This window comes from Megalopta genalis, chromosome 9 (genome assembly GCF_051020955.1).
Source record: "Megalopta genalis isolate 19385.01 chromosome 9, iyMegGena1_principal, whole genome shotgun sequence".
In the NCBI taxonomy this organism is placed as follows: Eukaryota; Metazoa; Arthropoda; class Insecta; order Hymenoptera; family Halictidae; genus Megalopta; species Megalopta genalis.
Genome location: NC_135021.1, coordinates 15903977 through 15917128, shown reverse-complemented (window position 1 = coordinate 15917128; position 13152 = coordinate 15903977). Strand labels below are relative to the sequence as shown.

At 42.4% G+C, this 13152-nt stretch overlaps 1 protein-coding gene across 1 annotated transcript in view; it reads right to left on the bottom strand.

The window, feature by feature from the left end:
• Nucleotides 1-7427, bottom strand: part of trc (Serine/threonine-protein kinase tricornered) — a 52475-nt gene extending 45048 nt beyond the window's left edge. The window contains 3 exon segments of the mRNA XM_076524444.1: nucleotides 3073-3467; nucleotides 3469-3610; nucleotides 6508-7427. Of these exon segments, the coding sequence (XP_076380559.1) occupies nucleotides 3073-3467; nucleotides 3469-3515 (442 nt within the window). The 5' untranslated portion in view covers nucleotides 3516-3610; nucleotides 6508-7427.
• Between the last annotated feature and the right edge of the window lie 5725 nt (nucleotides 7428-13152).

The window sequence follows — 13152 nt, the reverse complement described above, 5'->3', positions numbered from 1 at the left end:
TATCGTGTCGCCCCGTTACGCTGCTCGCCGCCAACTTCCAATCTCAAGAATAATCTTCTTTTGTTGACACGCCGCGCGGAATACGCTCGTTCATTTCGAACGACGTTGAACCGCGCGCAAGTGTTCTGCTGCCTCGTACCGGTCATACTGCTCGTGCTGCTTAAGAAATGTACGTCTGCATTCACGTTCAACGAGCTCGACGCGTCGACCGCCGTATGGCCGTATACCGTACATCGTACACCGTACGCCATATGCCGTGTACCGTCTGGCGTCTGCCATGTTATCCGCATTTGACGGAATCTAGTTCTTCGGACGGGAACATTTATTTGCGACCAATCGAGTGTACGAAATTTTCGTTGGGACCCGCGAAACGTAATGTATCCTCCCGCGCATTTACAATTCGAATATATTTATTTATTTATCGAATATGTACGCGAATATTTTCAATTTAGATTTTATATTAATGATTTTATATTATGGGGAATAAGATTATAAATAAATTTAATTTTTGATCTGTATTTAGTGATTATTTAAGTTTGATTATTTTAATTTTTAATTTAAACTTTATACTAATTATTTTATTATCGATAATGAAAATTATAAATAAATTTAGTTTTTATTTTAAAAGTTGGGCTGAGGATTTAATTATGCAGTTTATATTTTTAATCTAAATTTTATAGCAATGATTTTATTATGGGGAGTGAAATCATAAATAAATTTAATTTTTTAATCTGTATTTAACGATTATTTAAGTTTTATTATTTTTATCTTTAATTTAAATATTACATTAATTATTTCTTTTTACAAAATCACAAGAAAAAAAAGTTAAAAAATACGGAAGAGTAGAATTACTTGAGACTTAGACTCGAATCGAGAAACTTTCGTCGTAGATTGTTCTTCCGATTAGAACACACTGGGTTGCTCTCTTTCGTACGTACAATTTCGAGGTTAGAACCGCGTTCGATTCGGCAACGTCTTTCTTTCCCGCGTAGACGAAGAGGATCGTAGAAGAGACAAGACCCGTTAATACGATTCCGTGCTCGTCGTCACGGTAGCGCGAGTACATTGCGCCGAGTACTGCTCGACCGATCGTTAAATACCAGAAACTTTTACGCGGGCAAACAGATGCCGCGAACGGGGATACGAAGTCGCGGCGTTGCTTGCGTTCACACCGGCATCTGCGTGAAGCGTGCCACTCGGAAATCAGATGACGGGACGACGCTGGGCGAGCAGTCGCGGAAGCTTGTCAATATTTCGGGGCAAGAAGAAGAATTCGGTGTCCCGGCGTCGCGGTATCGGGAGAAGACACCGTTATCGGTCGAGCTCTGGTATCGATTGCGCGTTCACGAGCGTTCCATCCACGTTACGAGAGCAAGTGTCCCCGCGACCGTGCACTGTGCACGCGTCGCGCGGTAAGCGCCGTCTTTTTATTCAGTGGTCGCTGCCGTATGCGCGGGGCACCTGCGACTAACAGCAACTAACAGTACCGTGCGGTTCATTCTAATGCCGAGACGCGCTCAAACCCACGCTGTCTCCAGCATAAAGTTGCCCAATACAGTAAGTTCTACCAAATCGTTCCTCGGCTTCGAAACAAAAATGGACAATTTGGGAAGAGGGGGCACGATTATTCGTGCGTCTAGTTTTTCTAGTTATTGATACAGGCGGCCCTCGACTTTCGCACAATTCGCCATTTCGCACATTCTAACCCTTCGCACTCGAAGCTACTTTAATTATATTTTAAACATATTTTCTGATCTACAGCGTTTCTATTTTACATGATTTATGGCGATTTACGCATACGAAAGCCTATTGGCAAGTACAAAACTTACAATTTTAACCTTTTAGGTACGACTGAATTCTGCGCGAGGCTATTTCTCTGGACGGCAGAGTCTGATACTGTATATTCTGTCTGTATATACAGGATGTCCCAAAAATGTCTCGCAATCCGAAAGTGGCGGGTTCCTCGGGCCATTTGAAGCAACTTTTTCCTTTAGAAAAATTTTCTCCGAGGCACCGTTAACGAGTTATTAACGAAAGACAGTGACCAATGAGAGGCGTGCTCGGCTGGCGCGAGGCGATCGAGCCAACGAGCGGAACTGGGATTCGCGCGCTGGTTGACTGCACCGCCTCGCGTCAGCCGTACTCGATTCTTATTGGTCACTGTTTTTCGTTGATAACTCGTTAACAGTGCTTCGGAGAACATTTTTGTAAAGGAAGAAGTTGCTTCAAATGATCCGAGGAATGATGACATCCGCGAAAGCCACTATAGTGGCGCGTCGTGCCTAAAAGGTTAAGAGTCTTTTAGATATAAACGAGTCTGATACTATTACAATTATTTTGAAAAATAGTGTAGCAATTTTTAGTGGCGCCTCAGAGTCGCCACTCGAGTGCAAAGGGTTAAAAAATTCAACTTTGTAAGCCCTTGCGGTCGAATGTTCCCTCTGAGCGGACATCGTGGGTCGAGCAGGCTACATTGTAATTGAATGCCCCCTCTCAGGGGACATCAGACTTTAGCCATCGGACTACAATGTTGATCCGATCGAGAGGTCGAGACTTTGACAATTAAAAATATGAACGAAGCCTTTGTGGATCTAGACAAATTTTTAACTATTATGGAAGAATGCGATCCCAACGGAGAACGTATATCTCAAATACGTAGGGCAATACAAGAAGATACTGCGTGTTATAGAAATCTTCATCACGAAAAGAAAGAAAAAGGAGATACTCAACTAACTCTTGACAAATTTATAAAGAAAACACCCGAATGCTAAATAAATAAATAAATACTTTAAAACACCGTTTTTGCTGCATATTTTTTTACATCCCAATACTTTCGAACATTCAACATTCGCACACACTTTCAGGAACCAATTGTGTGCGAAAGTCGAGTGCCCACTGTAATTAGCAACTATAAAAACCGTCGCGAACGGTCGTCTAATTCGAATCTACCGATTCGCAGGCTCTTTTTGGAAAAGATTAAAGTACTCGAAAAGGACTTGGAATACTTTTTGTCACGACGATCGAGATATCGTTTCGTTGGACGTTCGAGTCAAGAGATCGATCAGGATTTACCTGACTTTCCCATCGGTGGTTGTCCGAGTCTGCTAAACCATCTGAGAAATCTCCTAGCCGTGGTTGCGGCCGGCGGTCTGCATCCTTCGAGTATGACAACACCATTATTATTGTTGTTGGCAGCGATGTTACTGTTGCCGCTACTGTTGCTGTTGCGACGGTGATGGTGATGGTGGTTGTGATGATGGTGGTGATGATGATGGTGGTGGTGGTGGTGATTGTTGTTGTTGTTGTTGTTGTTATTATTGTTGTTATTGTGGGAAGACGGCGTTCTGCTGTACGGCGACATCCAAGCTGTAGTCGTGCTTTGAATGGTAGCACCTTTGACAGTGGTGATGGAACTGGTTATGTTGGCCGGATGCGGCATCCAGTCTTCCGACGCGACAGGCATTTGTTCTCTCGTCGAACCAGTCGAAAACGAATCCACCAACTGGGAAAGTCATTCAACGGTTTCCACCTTTGGGACGAAATGCGTGTTTAGGCCGATGATGCGTGTCAAATGTCGGGTTCCGATAAGATCGACACGTATGCGGCGGCTCTGTTTCGATTATGACACTGTTTATCGCGCGAACGGTACCTCCGTCCTTGGTCAATATCGTTAACAATCTCGTGGAATGTTACTGAAGTAATAACTTATTTATTTATATTTAGCGGCGAATGCCCATTACGGGGTAACGCTGAACGAATATGGAACAAATACAGCAACAGCGAGTACACGATGAAGGGAATCCAGTAGAAATGTATAGAACAATTTCGGTGGATATAAAGTACATGGCCGAAACAATTAGGAGGATAAGCATCTGTACACTCGTGATCCAAATATGGGATCATACATTGATATACAGGTTGTCCCAAAAATGTCTCGCGATCCGAAAGTGGCGGGTTCCTCAGGTCATTTGAAGCAAGTTTTTCCTTTACAAAAATGTTCTCCGAGGCACCGTTAACGAGTTATTAACTAAAAACAGTGACCAATGAGAGGCGAGCTCGGCTGGCGCGAGGCGACCGAGCCAACGAGCGTGCGACGCCGCAGTTGCGCTATTGGCTTGGCCGCCTCGCGCCAGCCGAGCTCGCCTCCCATTGGTCACTATTTTTCGTTAATAACTCGTAAACAAAGCCACGGATTGCATTTTCGTTAAGGAAAAAGTTACTTCAAATGACCTCAGGAACCCCTCATTTCCCGGGTGTGCCATAATTAAAAAAAAATTAAAGTACCATAATTATATTAATATTAAAGGGAGAGATTAAAGAACAATAGTCATGGTCAATGATGGACACTGAACGGCCAGTTTTGGAAGCAATAAAGCGAAGCATTTGGTGCTCGACGGTTTCAAGCATATATTTATGCTTCAAGGTACGCTTAAGGCTAATTAACTAAGGAATAAACGCTTCCGAAAATGACGAACATCGACAGAATCGTACGAATAGCTTGTTAAATCCGAAAAGCGCGAAATGATTGTCTCGAATGACAATTACGTATCGAGAACTCGCTGGGGATCGTCGTGGAAACTGCGTCAATTTAAACAAACGTCATCCGATAAGAGATACGAGATTTCTGTTATTCACCGAGCAATCCGACATTTCGTATGTATCAATCTACAAGCCCGCGCAACGAGACGAGAACGAAGAAATAAACAAAAAGTTCACGCGTAGGCGCTGCGTCCACTCACTTGCTACTTCAGAAAAGTAGCTTGTTATTTCCTTATACATATTTTAGGGTACATAAACCGTGCGCCGGCCCCGTTCTACTCACGCTTCGATCACGTGCCTTATCTACTCTCTCGTCTCGTTGCACGGCCTACACCCTAGTATATTTTTGGCCAGGACTCGATGAAAAGTGCTCGATGCCGAATGTCTTCTATGCACGATCCCTCGCCCCCCTCACCCCCACATCTGCCTTATTCCCAGCTGTTCTCGCTATGTTACTAAATTCGCCGAGATTTCGACCATCCTCGAATCTTTCTTACGACGGTACGAGAAAGAGAGACAAAGAGACACAGTGTGATAGCGAGAAAGAGGAACCGAGAGAGGAACAGTGCGCGGGATAGAGAGGGCAAGACGGATACGCGATTCGGATAACGTCTGCGCTACCAACGTTATCTATGCTGTTGCTCGGATCGGATGTTTGCTTCGGTAGCTGCTCCAAGGGTCACGTGCTTCCCTGAACTTGTTGCGTACACCACGACCACGCCGAACCACTTTCCGTATTACGCGTACTAAATACTCCGTGTGCTATTACACGTACGTGCTTCTCTATATATATTCGAAGCGCAACGGTAGCTGCGCGCACGATCGCGCGATCGATGCAAGACCTGTTATCGTGGTTGCACCGTGAATCGCGCGATCACACGTGTTTCGCAAGATCCTCCCAATCCACGTCAATTCCGAGCGTTTATCCTTATCGGTGAGTTCGCGGTAACCAAGTACGGGGGAAGATACCGCTTTCTTTCAAAACTAGATCCGACAACGATCGTCTGGTCGTTTTCCTTGGGACACACTTGTCGGTAACGTACCCCCGTCGCTCCGACCAATTTGTTTAACCTTTTAGGTACGGCTGAATTCTGCGCGAGGCTATTTCTCTGGGACGGCAGAGTCCGATACTGTATATTCTGTCTGTATATACAGGCTGTCCCAAAAATGTCTCGCAATCCGAAAGTGGCGGGTTTCTCGGGTCATTTGAAGCAACTTTTTCCTTTACAAAATTGTTCTCCGAGGCACCGTTAACGAGTTATTAACGAAAGACAGCGACCAATGAGAGGCGAGCTCGGCTGGCGCGAGGCGACCGAGCCAACGAGCGGAACTGGGCTTCGCGCGCTGGTTGGCTGCGCCGCCTCGCGTCAGCCGTACTCGATTCTTATTGGTCACTGTTTTTCGTTGATAACTCGTTAACGGTGCCTCGGAGAACATTTTCGTAAAGGAAGAAGTTGCTTCAAATGATCCGAGGAACCCGCCATTTACGGATTGCGAGACATTTTTGGGACATCCTGTAGTCTGTTGTAAATCGATGCGAAGACAAAAGAAGCGTGAAACGATGCATATGAAGACGATTATTTGGTTCAAACGATAGTGGCGCGTCGTCCAGAGAGATAACATCCGCGGAAGCCACCAATAGTGACGTGTCGTTCTGAAAGATGACATCCGCGGAAGCCACCATAGTGGCGCGTCGTGCCTAAAAGGTTAATGCGTCTAGGATCGGGCCGAATCGAATCGAATTGAATCGAATCACGTGGATTTTATAATCCTCCTTGTGGCGCGGTACGAATAAATTTCAGCTTGAAGGAAACTGTGGCTCGCGAGTAACAGCCGCTTCCTTAAGTAGGATTATTGCACTTCGTCCTACTTAGCTCGATCCGATCCAGGCTCGCGATTAACGGTTTCTGGTGGAGCAGCGGGCGTACCTCGGCACGCATGCCGATAACCGAAGCGCGATTAACCAACCTAAAACGAAAATAATCGTTTCGACGAATAATCTGCTGGCCGATCGCGCGAGTCCCTAGGCCGGACAACGACGGTGCGGCAGGCCGCGGCGGTTCGGGATCGACGTCGATCTTGGCTGGTCGTATCGATGGTCGTGGCTCGGTCGGTCGCGCAGTTGCGGCATCGTCCACGGCCGGTCGCGCTATAGTCTATCGTCCGTCGTCCAGTCTCCGCGCGCCGGTTATTCTCGCCCTCTTCCTCTTAGCTCGATTCGAAACCGAAGAAATTCACGGATTTACCAGTCCCTTATCGTTCCCGCGCGATGCTCGCGGTGCTCTTCCTTGTTCCTCGCGCCGACCGTATATTACGTATACGGCGCATAGGCGTATACCGCGCATAGGCGTATCCAAAATCTCATTTTCTGCCGCGATCCACGCGAAGCCAACGCATATTTACATACGTGTAAATACAAATAATAAATGGAAGCTGCACGATCGACGGCTTGATATTACACTATTCCTCCTCGTCGCTCGATCATTCTGCCGGGAACGTATACAATAATATTCGAGGGCTGCCCTTTGTACGATTCAACGAGCGTACGTACGGTCACGTTTAAGAGGTGTAAGTCGATCGATCGGTCGGTGGCACACGCGGTTCACTCTGCACTGATATTCCGCACTCGTGGAGACACACTGTCCGCCGTGGATTACGCGGGACGCGTAATCGGATCACGATCGAATACGTCGGGATAGGACCGTTTAACCCATCTTGGTGACCGAGGGGAACACCAGCCGTACCAGTGGCCAGCAAGCGATTCGACTCTGTGCGCGAAGCTCGTCTCCTCGAGCCTACACGATACGCGGTACGGTATACGCGGTACGCGTCGACGCTTTCGCACTGGCCGTCGTCGTGCACGTCGTCGATCGCTTAGCTCGAGCCAACTCGCTTCTCCGCGCTGCTCCGCGACTCGCGTTGCCCGCCGGCATGGGCACACGAGGGGGCAGGGGGCCGCGGTAGAGACAGAGGCAGAGGCAGGGGACGGCGACTCGGGCGGGAGCAGAGAGGCAGAGGTAACAGCAATGGCAATCACTCCCTCTCTCCCTCTTTCCCTCTCTTCTTTTCTCCCTTTCTCTTGCTCTCCCTCACCCGTTCTCTGACTCCGTTTCGGTGTCGGCCGGCTACACGTGTATTACGCTGTCGCTCAAAACTGTACGGACACTCGGTACCTTCGACGAATCCGCTCTGGAACGATCATTTCACGGTTCGTCATTCCACTTGTACGCCTTCGGCGTTTACATAGACGCGTTTATTTGTTTGTTTATTTACGGGTATTTATGTAGCCTTGGGGTTCACACGAATAGTTTTACGTGGTATTACGTTGCCATATGTAGGTGACATAGTGGAGGAGAACGCATGTTTGGAGACGCATCGCGAGCAGGGGAAATCGACGGTTTTGTAATGGTAATTAGCAGATAAGAGAATGCGGTTTACACGGTTACAGTCGGTGTACAAAGGGATTAGTTTACTAGACGATGACTGGCTGAATAAATGTTTTTGAACATTGCAGTTGACTGGCATGACGAACAGATTGTAAAATGATGTTCTTGTATCTTTTTTTGTGTGTGCTATAAGAAAAATTTTTAAACTGCATTTTTTAGACTTAACTTGTATATATATGAAAACTTCATTGAAATCGGTTGTTGTTATTTATTTATTTATCGAATACATGCGAAAGGTTAGTTATAAAATCATAAATGAAAAAAATACAGAGGTTATGAGCTGTTAATATTTGAAGTTCGCGAAAATAACAGTTTTTCACGAATTTCAAAGAGAAAAAATTTGTACATCGTTCAGTCTCGACCATGCGTTAATTTTAATGAAATTTTCAGCGTACGTACAAATTACCGAGATCTAAAAAATACTTTTTGTTTTCATTTTCGTTATAGGTTCAAATGAGAAACTTGAAAAAACGTCAATTCTTTCATCGTACCAAGCAATTGCAATTTCCGAAAACAATGTTTAGCCATTGTCAAGTAAACTAATCCCTCTAAGATCCAACAACAAATTTAGATCGCCTGGCACAATTAGAAATAGGTTATTCCGTTTCAAAAGATGTACAAATACTTTGTGTACCGACTGTATGTTGACCATATAACATTTGCTTCGAGAGAAAAACCAGATCAAATTCGCAGCGAACAGGCAGAAGAGTATTTAGTTTAAATAAACTATTAGGGTGTCCCATAAGTTCGTTTCCTTTCTTCTGATGCGAAATGACTACACGATATTTGTTGTTTAAAGTTGATTTATCGAGTTATATATGAACCGTTCTGCTCTATTACCTTCTTCCATCTTTCGGGAAGCCTCATTATGCCGTCTTTCCAAGATTGTCGAGGCTTATTTGCAAAATATCGATCAAGGCGCGTTTTCATTTCGCTTACGAATTTAACCCCTTAATGCACAATTTAAAAAAAAAAACCGACCAAAAAAAATCAATTTTTTTTATCTAAGAAAATACATATTTGGACCTTAATTTCAATAAATATGTAAAAAAAATGCAAAAATTACTAAAAATTCAATCAAAATAGTGGATAAATAATTATAGTGAATATCGAATCGCATTGCAGATCGAATTTTGTACCCATCGTACTGTTTTTCAATTAACCCTTAAATGCATATTGTTGCCAATTGTCTACATTCCAGTTCCACTTAATTTTATTCAAAAACCTGAGTATGTGCGTTTCCGAACACACGTTGATAACAATATACAATAGACCATGTGTGAAATAAAAGACTTGACATTACTTTTAGCGAGTAAGTTCTATGTTTTTTGACATTTGAATGTGGTGGGTGATAACCTTCAATGTGTTACTTGGAGAGATATTTTCTTTCTTCGAGTTTCCTATAAAGGAGTGATTTATTTAATTGAAAAAGAAAATTACTTCTCATCTGTTGTCACGTAAGCTATGAATGTTTGATGTTGCATTTGAAAATTTTATTTTATTTATTTATTTTATATATTTATTAATATATTTATATTATATATTTACTTTATATATTTATTTATTTTCAAAATAAATACTCAATATTATTACCTAGATTTTTTTATTTATTTTTTACGTAACCTACGACTCCATTCCTATAAAAAACGATGTTTTAGAATTCAAAACAAAAAATCATGCATTTAAGGGTTAATATAGGTAACATAACATAAGTTGCGACGCCGACCGTATATATGCGGGTCTGCACATTTTGGCCGGTTTTGCACGCCCGTGTTAATACGTTTCTGCGCGTTAAGGGGTTAAACCGTTTCTCACGGAGAGAATTTTTTAACGAGAAGAACAAGTAATAATCGGATGGAGCAATGTCCGGGGAGTACGGAGGATGAGGTAAAACGTCTCGATCAAACTGCAATAATTTTTGTCTTACGACCAACGCAACATGCGGTTTTGCGTTGTCGTGATGAAAATTTGACGGTGTGGAACTTCGAATCGATTTACATATCCCATCTCGATTAAATTTATGCACCGTTGTCCTGGGTATGTTAGTGGCATCCGCTATCTCGCGCACACTATATCGCGGATTTTCAGCGAGCATATCTTTGACAAGGTCCGCATCCGTCGTTGTTGTACGGCCGCTGCGGTCTTCGTCTTTCAAATCATAATCGCCAGCTCTAAATCTCTCAAACCAATCGCGGACTGTCCTAATAGTCGTAGAACCATCACCGTAAACGGTGCAAATCTCGTTCGCAGTGTTCTTTGGCCTATCACTTTTTTTAAAGCAATGAAGCATAACATGCCGCAAATGCTTCTTTTGGCTATCCATATCGAACGGCGTAGAAGAAATTGTACAAGGAACTTTGTCACCAACGAAACGTACTCTAAAAGAGCTCTGGGACGACTGAAACCGATGCCCTAAACAGCCAAGAGGTAAGTCTGCGTGTTTATATAAACACAGCCAGTTAGATTCATTAACCCTAGAAAGATAACCATATGACAACGTACGTAAAAGATAACCATACGCTTCAGAGGCGCATGCTTTTCTAAGGCGTCAATTTTATACTAACAATGGATATTTATTTAAGTTAATCTAGTCATTTTAAAGGTTTGGCATTATTGTCAAAATAAAATGCATTTATATTATATTTTTTTATATTTTAAGTAATTTTAAACTTAAATCACTAGACCTCTATGAAAAATTAACAAAAATCAACAGTCTTCGCAGGCGCCTCTGCGACGTAGGTTATCTTTCTCGGGTTAAAGGAATGTCACTTCTCTTTCTTAATTTGCGTCCCTTTAAACACTAAATTTACGGATCATTCATATCGTGAAGATACATTTATGAGTTATTTATTCGATTTATGTGTTACTTACGGCAAATATTACAATAAGCCTTATGTCTTCTAAACGTCTTATTGTTACTTTTATAAACTAATATAAAACAGCTGTTTTGTATGCTCCGCAAATCTAGTGTTAACGACATATTATTCGCAGCCAGTGTTAATAGATTTGAAACAAGTCTTTATAAACTGATTCGCTGATTCTCCGCCATCCAACACGAGTTATACTTCTGCTTTTGTTATTATAAAAAGTGAGTGCGTTAAAAATCCGAATAAATGTTCTATTGGTACTTTTATATTAGCTTATTATATACATGTATATTGTATATTATATATATATGTATATATATATATATGTATAGTATCTTATTATATATAAGCTTAATATATATAGCTTAGCTTATTAATATATATTAGCTTATAAAACAGCTGTTTCTCGTGCTCCGTAAATCTAGCGTTAAAATTGTCCAATTTGTCACGTTCCGCAAAATTTGTATAATTACTTTCCGAAACCTAATCGAACTGCATGAAACAAATTTAATATTATTTACACAACTCTTTCGATCTTCGCAGGCGCCTCTGCGACGTAGGTTATCTTTCTCGGGTTAATAGCGCGGCGCGGAAAGAACTTATGGGACACCCTAATATAATGTGCAGATAAAAAAAGATCGCAAAAGGAACCGGAGAGATGCGAACAGCGATGGAAAGAGAGGAGGCGCGGTAGCCTAGGCTGATGCAACCATGATCAAGAAAAGCGGTTCGTTCGTGTTCGCGCGGCGGCGTGCCATTCTCGAATCTCACATCTCAACCCTCAACCTTCAACTGCTCAACTCCTCATAAATCCTTCCACGGAAGAAGCGTAAGAAGCGCGAGCGGAGTTAACGCGTTTCTTGTCGCGATCTCGATGTTTGCACGTGTCTCTTTTACTTCTGTTTCGAAGCTGCAACATTCCCACCTTCCCACCCCGACCTAGGCCGGAGAAATCGCGAGCAGCAAGCGCGCGGTGTCTTCGAAGCAAACGACGAAACATCGTTCGCATTGAAAATGGAAAGTCGTTGTATTTATTATTCGAGAGAAGGAACGTAACCGACCGTTCTACGGACCAAGTAAAAACAGAAAGCGTGTCCGATCGAGTTCACCCGAGACTTCGCTCCTTTTCGTGCACCTCCCTTCTATTTGTTTCTCGACGTTCCCTTGGCCGCGACATTTTTGCTTTCGACAAAAACACAAGTATCCATGTATAAACGTATACACGAACACGTCCCTGCTCTCGAGGAGAGGTTATTTCGATCAGTGGTCAGTAGACTCTATGGATTTTATGCGTTTATGACAAAACTGACCGGGTTAAATACAAAACATTGTACTTAAATTATTTCCAAATGTAGGAGAAAAGTTTAACGGTGCTGTTGTGTAGGTCTTCAACCTATTAAAACCCTTTGCGCTCCAGTGGCGACTCTGAGGCACCGCTAATATTTGTTGTGTCACCTTTTAGGATAATTTTGATATTAACAAAGTTCACGTTTGAAAAATTAAGTTTAAGAGTGTAACTGTTCGCGAGTCCCAAGAGTCAACTTTCATATACGCATAAAATGCATTTTCTCGTATAAAATAGAAATATGTTGAAACATATGTATGATAGATATTAGATATGTAAACATATATAGTATATTAGATATGTAAACATATATACTAATACATGATATTAGATATGTAAACATATATGCTAATATATGATATTAGATATATAAACATATATACTAATATATGATATTAGATATGTAAACATATATACTAATACATGATATTAGATATGTAAACATATATACTAATATATGATATGAGATATGTAAACATATATACTAATACATGATATGAGATATGTAAACATATCTAACATGAAAATGTTAGAAAAATGATATTATATTTTCAGTTGAAATAGCTTCGAGTGCGAATGGTTAAAAATATTCAAAGTGAAGATAAATATCTATTCAGCTCTGCTTCGTTGCAATCGAGGAACGAAATATTTATTTTGCATATCCGGGGGCTGGCGATTAGAGTATCGTTCGTAACGATAAAAATGATCAGTCATTGCCAGCACGTGGAGACTCGTGATCGAAAATATCTTTCGCTTTTCCTGATCGCGAAATATCGATATCGTCGCCGATGAAATTTTGCGTTCGAACATAAAATCGTTCGCTGACGTTGGTCGCGACGACTTCCAGGGGGAAGATGCTCTCGTATCAGTCCGAACGCATGCACGCGTTAAACCTAGACATCTAGATGTCTAGCTACGCATGATACGTGCGCCGACTAATTGTGCGAGCCGCCGT